General features: G+C 37.9%; 1 protein-coding gene across 1 annotated transcript; it reads right to left on the minus strand.

Annotated features, from left to right (window-relative positions):
* Window positions 1-445: 445 nt before the first annotated feature.
* Window positions 446-14,383, minus strand: LOC145432696 (uncharacterized). The gene is made up of 11 exons (XM_080309527.1): window positions 14,189-14,383; window positions 11,822-12,082; window positions 8,779-8,866; window positions 8,643-8,708; window positions 8,458-8,560; window positions 6,192-6,320; window positions 4,782-4,878; window positions 3,080-3,209; window positions 2,977-3,019; window positions 2,366-2,536; window positions 446-911 (listed from the first exon to the last, which is right to left on the minus strand). Exons 1-11 carry the CDS (start codon window positions 14,310-14,312, stop codon window positions 741-743), a joined length of 1,383 nt encoding a protein of 460 aa, XP_080165653.1. The 5' UTR covers window positions 14,313-14,383; the 3' UTR covers window positions 446-740.
* Between the last annotated feature and the right edge of the window lie 6 nt (window positions 14,384-14,389).

Below are 14,389 nucleotides of genomic sequence, written 5' to 3' on the forward strand. Positions count from 1 at the left end.
GGCAATTGTTGCTAGCCTGATTTATCACGTCTTTCACAAGCCTAGTTCTTCTGGCTTGAAGAACCGCATCTGCAATAGGCCCGGTGCGAACTATACCATCGCCTGCACAATCGCATCTGCTTTGCCTGTCCCGCACCATATCATCGTTGGCTTACACAACAATCGCATCCGCAATACGCCCGATACGAAAGATATCATCGCTAGCCTAACGATCGCGTCTCAGGCCTGGCATGCTTTGGCTCCTGTCTCTCGATGGATTGTATGCGGATTTGCGATTGTGATTAAAGAGTGACATCGCTAAACTGAATGACATGGAATGTCCGCAATCGACCTCAAACATGTACGACGACGACGACATTGTACGTGCGTACATACTTGATTGATTTTCGCTAATACTTGAACATAACCATCGGAAGATGTGTGTCAATGCTTGAGTTATAAAAGATGAGAAAGGTTTGAAATTGAACCACCTGAAATCGGTGCCATTATAGAACAGATTCCATAACAACTCGGACATTTTGACTTGTGCAAATCGTCGCCGAGGTTACGTAATATGCGTTGATATGCGCGTAATAGGCGTTGAGAAAGCTCGCGTATTCAATTGTTCGCGAGAGATCAGGGACTCGTTAATTAACAGCACTTCCGGACACGTTGGCAAGCTTATCATACGCGTAAGTTCGTCAACGCGAGGCGATTGTAAAATCGTCATTTACGCACTACTTAACCCTAATGAATTGATGCTATAAAAATCGAAACCCCGCCCTCTTCATTTCAAACCCCTCCCATATTTTTCGGCTGGCTACGCGCCTGGTTAGTACCTTCAGATTATTGTTGATCGATATTTTCTCAGACTTCTTCACATCGCTCAACTTATCCATGTATTTCCGCAGTTCTTGCTCCAAATTATGACACTGAAAAAGACAATACGGTTTTCAATATTGAATTTTGAAAAATAGTTCATACCAATGTTTCTGCAGCATTATATACCCTTCCATTCCTAAGTGAACTCATTTGTAAGGGCTTATCAATTTAATCAACATCACTTATAATTCATACTGCTTATGAGCAATGGTGGCATTGACCACATGAGTTGACATGAGCAATGCAACACATGACGGCCGTACCTGAACTGTGGACATACAAACGTAAGCAGTATGTACTTGCCTTTGTATCACTGAAGATAAAAAGAGCGCCTACTCAATCATAATATACATTATTTTTATCATGGGCTGTATGACAGGCAAGTAATCAGTTAACTGCACCGGGTATAGTAATAATAATCAATCTGTCATTATTAGCAGTAATTCTAATATCAATTATGATTAGAGCAAGACCGATATCCGTTCTGAAATGATGAATGAAGGCTGTAAGCAGTGCAGGTCTCATACTCCTTGCTTTAAGTATCGCAAGCTGTCCCTTTCAAATTTCAATATGAATATATTATGCAATTGTATATCAAACCAGTACAGTAATTATGGAGGCTGATTTAATGTCATTAAGGTGGAACTCTTGGTGAGCCTTGTTCAGGTCAAAGAATATGACTCTATTCACATTAAGCTTCCGTGTAGTTTGAACATTTCAAAACAATGTTGGCGAGCTTCATTTGATGACGTTGTCAAAAAGTAAGGTGTCCAAGTTATTGTCTGTTTTCAGCTCACTGGGACTGATCTAGGCAGGCCATGGAGAGTTGCCTTATTGGTGAAAATGCTGAAGAACCTGTGCTTTGTCAACTCCCATATACTATATGCCTTTTTAGTTGGAACTTGTGGTTTTTTATTACATTACTGAGGTGATATGGGCTGAATGTTCAAAATGACCGTCACTAATCAGAAGTTCTACCTGAAGTAATACCACATTGTGATATTGGCAGAAAATGTCGGTTTGTATGCAAAAATCTGCCATATCTGTATCCGTCTAAAATTCTGATATCGTTCGGGCTCTAATAATGACTGCTTACAATACTCGTCACCAGACAGACTTTGTCTAAAATAAATTTTAGAACATATAAGGTGGTAAGATGGAATAATATTTCCATATTGAAATATGAATATTTTTGGCTGACACTAGAAGAGAATGTTCTGTTCGATTATCTACTAGGTCCTGAGGATTACTCGTGACTTCGAATTCCATTCATTTTATTATGGTCTTTTCAAGTCTCTCTTACCTAGTTGCTGACGATTACCTCTGACGAGTGCCAGTCGAAAATATGCAGGTGTATTTCAATATGACTATATATTATCGAGTGGAATATCAAAATCCTATACCTCCAAGATCCTCTTCAAAGTATTAGAAGTCATCCAAATAAGGAAGAAACATAGGAGCAAGGCATTAAGGTATGGTAGTTCAATAGATTTTTCATAAAAACCTTGGCTACAGCATCGTCTCGTTCGCGCATGACAACCGCCATTTCTTCTTCGGTAATTCTGCAGCGAGCGTTCTTAAGATTATTCATTCTGGCCAGCAGCTCATTTCCGCATCGCTCTATGACCGACGCCGAGTCAGCGTCGGAAATTTTATCGACGAGATCCTTCATGGTCTGAAAATAGGTAAAAATGCCAAAACGCAAATCCCGCATCAAAATTTGTAGGAAATTTCAGAGTTACGACAGTCTGCTGATTTGTAATAGTTCAGTTGTGTAGCTTAAACTTGAGGCACGATAAACCGGTGACTTGGGCAAGGCATAGAGAATCAAATACTTGAATCCGAGACAAGTATTGATTGTTATCATTCAAGTCGAAGGGCTTCTTGGAAGGTTACAATTGAACTGGAGCTCAAGAGATTCTCTTCACCATCATCATTTGAAATTTCAAGCCGGTGACGTCATATTTGGCGATCGGATTGTTGATATACAATGTTCTTTCCAATTCTCTACTAGTTGCTGACGATTACCCCTGACGAGTGTCAGCCGAAAATATTCGGGTTCATTTCAATATGAATATACTATTCAATTCTTCTATCATTGTACATTAAACCTACATAGTCTCTTTTCTCCTTGTCAGGATTCGTATCTTTACTCGGTCTGCAACGCAATCAACACATCAATACCTATTCCTTGGATACCAGCTCTACAATGTCTTACGTGGTGTTCTTCAGAAACATGGCCTTGGCTCTCATGATCGCGTCATCTCTATCGCGAGAAGCGATATCGATCCTTTCCAGCATAGCGCTCTCTCTCAACTTTTGAGCCTTTTGGATCTCTTCCACCAACTCTGCGGGTAAAGCACAGCAAATAGCAGCGACCAGCATTCAAGTAGTGTAAAAATAGGTGGTATAGGGATCTATCAGTGCTCCCCAACCTTTGTCAGTTCGCTACCCACTATAAACGCAGGTCTTAACGTGCGACCCACAATGAGATAAGAGCAAATGAATGAAAGGCAAATTACTGAAAAAAGAAACAATGTACTGTATAAGCATGCAATTTACTATTAATGCGAATGTTGGGTTTGTATATTAGCTATCATCAGGTCAAGTCTGGACTTGACTGCCTTGATTTTACTCAGACCATCCTCCCAATGTAAGATCGTCAACATTCAAAAAGTTTTTCAACGGTACCTATAAAATTGATAGGCACCACTTTAATAAATAATTAAAGAATTAGTCACCGTAAATACTATTTCATTCATAATCCAAATTTTTCGACGGCAATAACTCTGCTTCCACTAGTTGGAATTGAACCAAATTTTGTTAACATCGTTTCTATAGACAACCCAACATTTTCATGGGGTGAACAGAAAATTTTCAAATTTTTTGTTATTTATTTTTATATAATAAATAGAAACTTTCTTCTCCTGTAGCAATGCGGCTACTGGTTGGAATTGAACCAAATTTGATGTGTAGGCTTAAATTAGGTAACCTGACAATTTTATCAAGTAGCCAGTACGATTTGAGAAAAAAGGTCATTTTTGAAGAGCCCTAATACAGGTATCCTGATTAGTGATTGCGACTCATCAAAATAATGCAAATCTTCAAGTTACTTTCTGCTATCATCATTAGGAAACCTGATGAAAAGAAAAGGTTATATGCAAAGCATGGCACTAATATCGTGTAAAAAGGGGAGATCTTGGAAGATAAGATCAAATAAAAGTACCCCACTGCGTCATGTCAAACCGCATTGACACTTCATGCTGATAGTATTTTTGATTTTTAAACTCTGTTGTATTCTCCTAGAGTGCAATGGTAGGCCCAACACATTTTATGATATACAAGGAGACTGTCTGCAATCTGCCTTAAGCATTGCTAGGATTAATGCAACCGTGTTATAATCCCGCAATTCTATATGTATTGTTGTGTGGTGCAGGTAGTCACTAATCTAGGCTACATTAAAATCAAGTGACGCATTAAAAATGCAATCACTTCTGTAATTGAATCACGTCTATACATAGTAAAACAACCCTAGACGTTTGCTGAACACAAACAAAAGATATGTACCCCAAATGCATTACGCATAATAGTTTTTTACAAATAAATTACTGAAAAGTAGGACATATAATCAGATGGCATAGCTTTTTCACTGATATGCATATAGCCACGAATGAATAACCATCAAACAAAGAGTTATGCACAAATTTTAGAATGATGGCAGAGAGCAAACACAATGTGTTGTCTCTGATGTTCAACTGACTCCACACAACATCAGTATATGAGTATAAGTACCGTTGTGTATGATCTTCGAAATTTGCATTCAATACCGGAACAACTATTTATCTTATCTCTCGCACAACAAAATTTCCCTTGCAGTTACTAATTCTCTTCACGTTGATAAACAAACTTGGCTGACTTACCGGCTATTTTCCCTGTAGAGTTTTCGTGCGCCTTCAACTCAACCTGAATTTGAAGCTCTTCGATATCTTTCTCCAAGTCCGATATTTTATCGCACAGCTGAAAATGAATGAAACCAATTGTAGTTTGCCAGTAGGCACTAATGCAATTTAAGTGGAAATATTGTTGCAAATTCTACATCTGCAATTGACTATTATCATTTAATACTACTTCAAATTGACACAATAGTTTACCATGATCGTACGTGTGATTTTACGGCTCAGATTTACATATTCCAAACCAAAACTAGGAAAACCATTAGGAGTGTCATGCATTGTATATACATTATATTACCTACTCATCAGAAATTATGGTAATTACTAATTTATCATCTATCAATTACATTAAGGTTATTTAGTGTACAACCTATCTAGTAACAGGCATTTCCTGCTACACAGATGATGGGCTGCTACAGCCTATTGTTATTATATTCTGATAATCATAATTCTTTCATGCATCATGCTCAACATTATTTATTATCACTATGACTTGAATGGTGTTCTGTTCCTTCAGTTGTGTCCTGGAATGAATTTAGTCTATTGGAGTTCTGAAACTGCTACATCCCCCTTCCGAACTCGCGCATTGCACTGGCGCAAAGACGCTGACATATAGGACATCCAGTCAATTTGGAATGATTTTCATTCCATATGATTTAGAAATATTTATTTACTATTATTCCATGTATTTACACTGTAGAAAAATGCTTGTTGAAATGAATTCCTCATCCTTATGTAGTTTTGAAAAGTGTGCAGGCATCTCAAACATTTCAATAGAAAATAATAATCAAGTCTCTTTGTGTTTGGCATAAGAGTGGCTGCTAATCATACCCGAAATTCCACAATAGTTGTGTTCTGTTTATACCAAGTCACAAGGTTCCGAGTCACAAGTCAATCTCACTCATATAGTTTTGACTCGAGTCAAGCCGCCTCATTTTTAGTTCGCCACCAAGTCAAGTCAGAGTCCAAGTCATTGAACCCGCTTTTTTCAACTGTGCTCGAGTGATATCGAATACTTCGTATTCATAATATTGTAATTTTCCTCAGTCCTGAGAGTTTCTTGCCCTATTTCCAAGTATCAGGACTGATAGACGAAATACCAATAGCGTGGCGTCCGTGGCGACTTTACTATTCTTCGAAGCAACAATGAAATGTCTGTCTTGGCCATCCTAGTCTCGAGTCATACACAATGACTTATACACTCAAGTACTTGAGTATATATATATATACTCAAGTTATACACAAATTGACTCAACTCGAGTCATTTTACTCATCTGAAAAAATCACTCGAGACAAGTCGAGTCACAATCGAGTCGAGTCATGACTCGAGTCATTAAAACCCTGAGTAAAACCTTCCAGTAACAAAATAAAGCTTACCGTGTCACTGTGTTCTTTTTCTGCCCGAAGACGGTCCTGCAATCGCTTATTTTCAGCTTTTGTCTCTTCCAATACCTTTGAATTTTTCTGCGATTTACCAGTTCTAGCAGTGGTTGGTGCTGATGTCGTCTTAAGAAATTACCAATGTTACGTAGATAGCAGATAAACGGCTAGAAAACAGTGCCAAGACCATTGATATAACGATTTTGAGAGTGATCTTTATTTAATTTTCTACAGTATTCAAATTCAGTACTGCAATTCACATATTAGCATTTAATCACTACATAGGTTACTTACAAATCTTAACAGTAGTTGGATTAGCTACTTTGTGGTGCTTTGTTTTTAAGCACATCTAATTCTCTGGCTTTCACAGCCAAGATAATTTTTATTGTCAACAAAAAATCGGTTTTTAAACAGTTTCCCTTCATTTCTATCGGTCAAATTGTCGTAGCTACATGGCAATGCCATCCCTTGTATTACATTCATAGAATATAATATGAGTAATATATTGGTCACCACCAGACATGAGGTGATTGCTGCATGAATGTAATATATTGTGATTGTTTGCTTCTGAAACGTGTGGTTATGATTACAGTATTTCGTAGTATCTCTATTAAGATTATATGGAAAAGGAATCACCATTATAATTATTGTGCTCAATTGCACAAAAGATTGACACATATTCAAAATAACGATCGAGATCGGACGGCATAAGAAAACAAATTTTTGAAATCCAGACCGCCAATTTTCGTTACAGTTACAGCCCATGCTATACAAACGGCTGATTTATAGCAGCAAAGAATGAGAATATAAAAATTGGTGCCACTTTCATAACCAACAAGGACTGGAGAATAAGAAAAAGAGTGCAAAATTTTGCAATGAGAATACTGCTTTTCATCAGGCAACACACATTACAAACTACAAACCACATTACAACATTTCAGGTCACCACAAAATGAATTACTGGGGTATGTAGTGCAATTTATATCTGAAAAAGACGAGTTGTGATGATGTCATATTTACAACATATTATTTAATAGTATCATTTGACGGGAAGAAGATGTTCAAATATTCAATCCGTTAATGAGCAAGTACCAGCATTCAAACTGACTTTAGCTGGCAAGTATAACCAAACGCCAACTTGATTAATTGCAATAACGCCGACATTCGATGCGTATAGAATTTAGAAGGATGCTTGAATCCAAGCGAGTAGAACTTGTGATTCTCCCGATGTAAGCTATGGCAGTAATTCTTGATGACCAGAGATATGAGGTCTTACTAGTTATCATAATCATATGATGTACGATGTACCATCTATCAACTATGAACCTACAGGTGACTAATTCTTCACTACGTAACCGATGACCAATGACAATGAGCAATGCATAGCTGGTTATTTCAAAGTAATAATAAACAATGAGGTTAGATATGAAACCTTGCTACTCTACTGCCATTAACTTGATACATCACTCTAGCTGAGTGTTTCTTTAGATGAAACGCCAATGAGGCGATGTTGAGTTTGAAGTTAGAATATGTAGCTGAGACGCCATGGGGGTGCTAAAGAAAGATGATGTGTATTCCGATATAGGAAAAAAAGCAAAAGAGAAGACATAGGGTAAGATTTTTTCGTGGAAAAATTTATGAGCGGCAGAAGCATTCCAGCATGTTGTTCTCATAATGTCTAGCTATAGTCTTACCATCACTAATTATATTCAGTAGACCATAATTATGTACCCCAAAAATTATCTTCAAATATAGTACTGTCCAACCATGTGACTACGGACAGGTTTGAGGTTTTCCCAAATTTAACCAAAAAGATCCAATATCCCCAAAAATACGTTGACGGCAAGCACTTTCTCTCCACGAACGTAGTGGACATTATAATTGGTGCAGAATGTGGGTCACACACTTCACGAGCGTAGTTTTACAAATATTCAAATAGCTTCTTGACATTGATATAAACCCGAATATTTTCGGCTGACACTCATCAGGGGTAATCGTCAGCAACTAGTACAATATTAATAATAATATTTAAATAATATGGAATTTGTGACAGGCTACTTATACTACCATTTTAATGATGACTAACATGCACAGATATGAGCCATGGCTCAAACACAATCAGTCAGGCTCCTTTTACGACGATTTTCAGACTTTCTTTACCTCTCTAGCCAATGAAAAACTGTGTATATCCGATGCCGTTTTTGGCATCATAAGAAATCAGCACCAGTGAGCATTCGCATAAAAATAACATGTCAATATTTACCTCGCACACAGACTCGTTGTTTGCATGTCTCACCTCACCAGTCTGCTTGGCTTGCCTCTCTTTGCGACTGGGTGTGTCATTTGAAGTTGCCGAGTTATTACCCCTGCAACAACGACATAAACAGTTTTATTACCAGGACCAGCATGAATGCATCGAGACTAATGCCTCCCAAAGTGAAACAATACCTTGCGCTAAATAAGCCATTGTAGGCCATCCGCTGTTTCACATGTGAAGGTGACTTAGTCTTGAAGCTTCGCAAAGAGAATAAACATAAGGGATTTGCGTACAGGTAAAGATTGTAAAATAGAAATGAGCACGTACGAGTTTGGCTTGGTGGTATTGCGAACAGGTTTTTTCTCAGTAGCTTCAAGGATCTGCTTGAAAAGCTTGTCTCTTGCGTGAGATTCATCTGCAGGAAGAATGTAGGTAAGGACAATTAGCTTTAATACAGTGTGAAAGCATATGTCCAGCAAATCTTCTGTCAGAAATGAAAGGTTCTGATGGCATGCGACATAATATAGGCCTAGATAACGACACGTGAAACAGTACTTGTCTCATAAAATCATTGGAGTAGGCTACTGCTACTAAATCGAAAATACTCGAATCGCTGGTTCATGATGCAGAACTTGAAAATTACTTCCATTCATTACAACGATAGCATTTCTTTCTCAAATACTTTGAAATGATTACAATATGAATTTGATGGTCCGAAATTCTGATTGATATGTCATACTTTTCCATATTAGTCTAACTTTTGAATCCATTTGAATGCCTTTAGTGTGCAGAAAAGTCTTAATACCGCTCTTCTCTATTTATTTCATCACAAACCATTGCAACAGACTTGTACAATCTACCGATTTAGTTAGTTGGCGGTAAACAAGTTTTTTTTTAGTAATTCTAGTTCTAGTTGCAGATTTTGAAAACATAGTAGTTGCTGTTCTATTTCCAGTTACAGATTTTGTAAAGCGAGTATAAATATTGCGCATTTTAAAAATAATTCAAATATTGTTGGCGTGAATCGCGATACCGTAAACCGGGGTAACTTTAGACAATTTTTCACAAATTCGCTTTATATCCTGGAAAGGCTAGAGTGCAGGGGAGGCAAGTTTTTCTGTTTATTGGGGTTATGGAGCAAAGATTAGAATTAACAAATCCAAAATCTTCATGGTCATAAATAAGTACAGTATTTTGTAAATTATCCGCGTCCAAAGTTACCCCGGCATGTGGGGTAACTTTGGACAATGTAGTTTTTGTATGTCTTTACACTGTCAGCTATTGTTTATGAAACCGCTTAATTGCCTTCTTATGTGGTAAGAGTTGATGAGAGAAGTGGCTAAAAATAAAACAAAATAGTATACGTCTGGTCTGTTGCATGGTTTTTACCTAATCACCCCCCACCCCCTCAAAAAATAACATGAAAAATTAGGTCATTTATGAAGGCTAATGCTTCTCATTCATCCACTATCTCAATTTCTTCCTCGATTGCAACTTATAAATAACATAGCCTATGGTGATAAGGTTATCCCACTGGCAGCGTTAGCAAACATTAATCTTTTTACCGTGATTTATTGCTGGTTTCAAATATTTCACTGTTCTTTAAAATATGTCCTCAGAAGGATATATTTTGTTGTGATTTATGTCATATTCAGCGGGCGCATCTTTAAGAGTATGTGATAAGTTTTTAAAGTAGCTTCCACCCGCTCACATTCTCTCGGCTTATTGCCTACCCATTTTTTTTCATAATTTGACAAACTGTTAATTTATTAACGTTCACATTCCATTTTAAAAAGCCATCGAGCGGGTCATAACGAATATAGTTGACGATACACTTTGACACAGATATGAAAGCAGCAACTTTCCCGAGCTCTAAATATCACGTTTCCCACTGTCCAAAGTTACCCCTACCCCGTTCTGATAAAATTTGACGGGGTAACTTTGGACATCAAATCTTCTGATATTGATCTCAGGGTGAGCCCACTGAGATTTTTGCCATGGATTAAGACTACTTGGAGGCATCTGATGCCAAGTTTTGATGCCAAGTTTTAAATCTATGACTACCATGCTATCTATGTTTGTTTGTAAGAATTTCAATAACCATCAATTTTGATGAAATCGACCCCAGCCATTAATTTATCAATGTTGGATCAGGTTTATCTGGTAGTGAAATGAATCCACCTTTTATTGAGACTACTTGTGATGCTGTTGCCTCATGAAAAAGAACTGAACATCCAGCAGCAACCTTTTCCATCAACAACCATCCCAGTGTTTTACAGCTTAGTGTTCAAAGCTACCCCGGTTTACGGCACCGGTGTTGTGTTGGGCGATGTTCTTGCAGCAATTTCCAGCTCAGAGTCATCAATATCAAAAGGTGCGCAACCAGGGGTGGGTTTTAGGGGTCAAAACCCCTTCCAATTTGAAACTAGAAACCCATCCTTTTGAAATGCCAATTCTTTCTCTAATATTTCGTAATTCATATTTGCAATTCAGAAATTCTTATTATGAGTAGGGCGATTTTTTTACCCAAAAAACGGAAGATTTTGACCTAAAAAATCTAAATTTTGACATTTTTTTACCTATAAAAACTGAAATTTGACCAAATTTTGACCTCACGTATGCAAATTAGGTGTTTTCGCACATAATGTGAAAATTGTACTACTTATCTTGATTTCTGGTTGGAACTGTCTGTCCTTACGAAGTATTTTGGCCTGAAAGCACTTTTTTTGGCTTGAATACTAACAAACTTTTACATGAAAAAACGAGTATTTCTACGAAATCTGGCCCTATGAAGAATTCCAGTTCCACGAATTATGGTAGAAATAATTAAAATTTGTTGTAGTACAATGAAAGATACTTTCCTACGTTCTCGGGCAGAAAGTGTCTGTCCTTACTAAGTAGCTTGCCAAGACGGAGAAAGAACATTCAACAGCAGCAGTTGTTGCCTTTTTGAGTGACAACACTGAGGTTGTGCGTACACTGCTGGTGACACACCGTGTTGCTTCATTTTGAAAATGCTATCTACATCACAATTTTTCATCATACGCTTCTTGATATAAGAACCATGCAATGCCCAGGCAGTCTTACTTCAGTTAGGATATTGAGGCACATTGACCAAACACCAGGCTACGAGCTGTAAAATGTCAAATAATAAGTTCACCGACAGCACGAAATCTACGATACAAACGCAATGCAGATTGCAAAAAAGTTTCAACTTTTTAAACAATTTTGAAGTTTGATAAGCGAGTAGTTCTAGTATTGCATGTTGACGATCCACTAGTTATAGTTGCACACATTGAAAATTGACCAGTTCTAGTTCTAGATGCAGATTTTGAAAATCCAGTAATTTGTACAAATCTGATCTACGTACCGGAGCAGTCATCAGAGAGTACTCGCTTCAGGCATCCCCATCTCTCGTCAACCTCTTTATCGACCTTGGACGAACGTTCCCCATCAGATTTACTCGTCCTATCAAATCCATAGTTTGGTATGAAGCTTGCAATAGATTCGTCGGACGAGTGGGGACAAATCTTCTTCGACTCGTGAAGCAGTTTGGTCGACGTCACAGCACCGAGGGTTGATGAAGATAGGGATATGGAGTCTTGATCATCTTCAGTCATATTTCCAATATCTAAATTGTTGATGCGACATATTCAATGATAGAAATAAAACATGACTCAACTTCATTTTTTCGTGTTGCCCACTCAATCGGGATGGTTTTCACAGTTTGTCTTTGAATACTTTCACCCACTTCTTCATAGCTGTTATAATGTAGGCTACTTAAATCCTACTAGGAATAGGAGGTTGTATATTTTTGTTCTTCATGTTTTGGCGGCATATACACCAACTCATGACATCCATACATACGATCTGTGCATATGAATACCATGACTACGGTAGGCTACATGATGTGCATATGCGCTGGACAAGGCAGATGCAGATATGGCCTTGTAGGGCTTTTCAAGTCTTTCACCACTCCTCCATGCTATCCCGTTAATGGTGAGAGCCAAGCTGGTAAGTCATGGATACCAGTGTCAATAATCAGGTCTTTGGTCTGACTCGGCCAGGGATTGAACCCATGACCTTCCATTCAAGAAGCCAGGTGCTCCACCATTACATTATCTTGTAGCCTGTCGATTAAATTCTACTTCATACATATATTTCAAACCGACTGTGGGTTATAGATAAAATTGCATTTATTAGTTAAGTTTGCGGTAATAAGGTTCATATGAGTGAAGAGTGTGCAAGTAGCCTATATCCGGTTTGGGCAAACTTTTTCATCGGTAGAATTGTTGGGAACAAGCCACTAGACTCACTACCATAGAGTCATTCACGTCGAGTCATTGCACATTTTGACTCGGGTCAAGACAAGTCGACCTTTGAAAGTACTAGGCATAATAAAAGTATAAAGCCCACTGATTATACCAATTTGTTCAAGCCATTGCATTTGCAAGGTAGCGATGATAGCAGTACAGATTGAGTTGCTATTTATTTAGATTACCAATCTACGGCAAAGTAAGCCAGTGGTTCTCAACTAGAGTGTCAATTGGACTGCACATGGGGATCACAGGAAAATGAAGTTGCCATAGACGCGCAACAAAAATTAAGGACATTAAACTTCTGAGTAGCAGTTGGGAACCTGGTGACTAAATAATATTATTAACCTTTGTCATATTACTGTTCAGCAGATGGTGGTGACTAAAATAGATCATTACCAGCAACCAGGACGTGATATTGAGGTGATCACCATCAGAATCTGTGGCCGGACAGTGATATGACGTGGGCTGATGGCCTATTTTTACCTTGCAGAGGGTGCCTCTAGGTCAAAAAGTTTGAACCACTGATGTAAGCTCTAATCACTTCGTTTGAAGTCAATTTATTTGTGACAAATCAATGGGGTTGCGCTGAAACCAGGCTTCACAATCGTTAAATGGCTATGATGACTATGTTTGCCTCACAGGTCACACCCAGTGACGAGAACATGTACATTGTACAAATTTTGCCCGTGTATTGTTCAATTACAGAGTCTTAGTCAGCACTGATTTGATGATTCAATAACTTGCATGTCTGTCAGGCTGTCCAATTAGTTAGTGACTCGAAATTTGACTCAAAAATTTCCGTTAGTGTCACGAGTCAATCACCATTTCTGAAACGCCGAGTCAAGTCAAGTCATTTTTGCACAGTTACTCGAGTCAAGTCATGTGAAAAGGTTGATTCGAGTCATTCCAACACTGATCGACAGGCCAAAGTAGCTTGGTATGCATGTTCATTGTTCAACCTACTAAGTACCGGTAGCTATGTTGCGAGAATATTTCTGTTTAACAGCTTTTACGGCCAAATAAATGGGCTACTATCTATCAGGGAAGAATACATACCTACTTAATTACATTTTAGATTTTGTCAAGTCGGAAGTAGTGTTTCAAGAGAGTTTTGATCACGGTTATGGGGAAAATGAGATATTTGCAATTATGAATGAATGACACTTGAACAAGTCTGGGCATCAAGATCATTTCTCAACTGGTTAAAAGCCTAAGCAACTTTTTCCTAACAAATTGAAATTTTACTTGAATGATTCATGTTAGTTGAATTGATTGGTTGTTCAAAATTGGCCGTCAAAAATTAGCTATATTTTTCAATTCAAAATATATTTGATTCTACCGCACAGCAGCAGAATGCACAGTCGTATGTCAAATCTCTCAACTCAGGTTACAAATTATTTGAGAAAACGACGGATAACCTTCACAGTCTTTCCAGATCAAGTCTTCAGATAGCTCTGAAGTTGTTGTAAGCCATGATTTTGCATTGCCTGGTTCTCCATCACTTGCTTTCCTGGAATGAGAGGGAGATAAATATGTTTGCATTGTGCCCTGTATGTCGAATTTTGTGTGTGTCTTGAGTAGATCATCATCATCATCATCATTGGTTTATTAGCAATTTT

Source organism: Botryllus schlosseri, unplaced genomic scaffold (genome assembly GCF_051294905.1).
Source record: "Botryllus schlosseri isolate E-star unplaced genomic scaffold, Bs_hap1 Bs94a, whole genome shotgun sequence".
Classification (NCBI taxonomy): domain Eukaryota; kingdom Metazoa; phylum Chordata; class Ascidiacea; order Stolidobranchia; family Styelidae; genus Botryllus; species Botryllus schlosseri.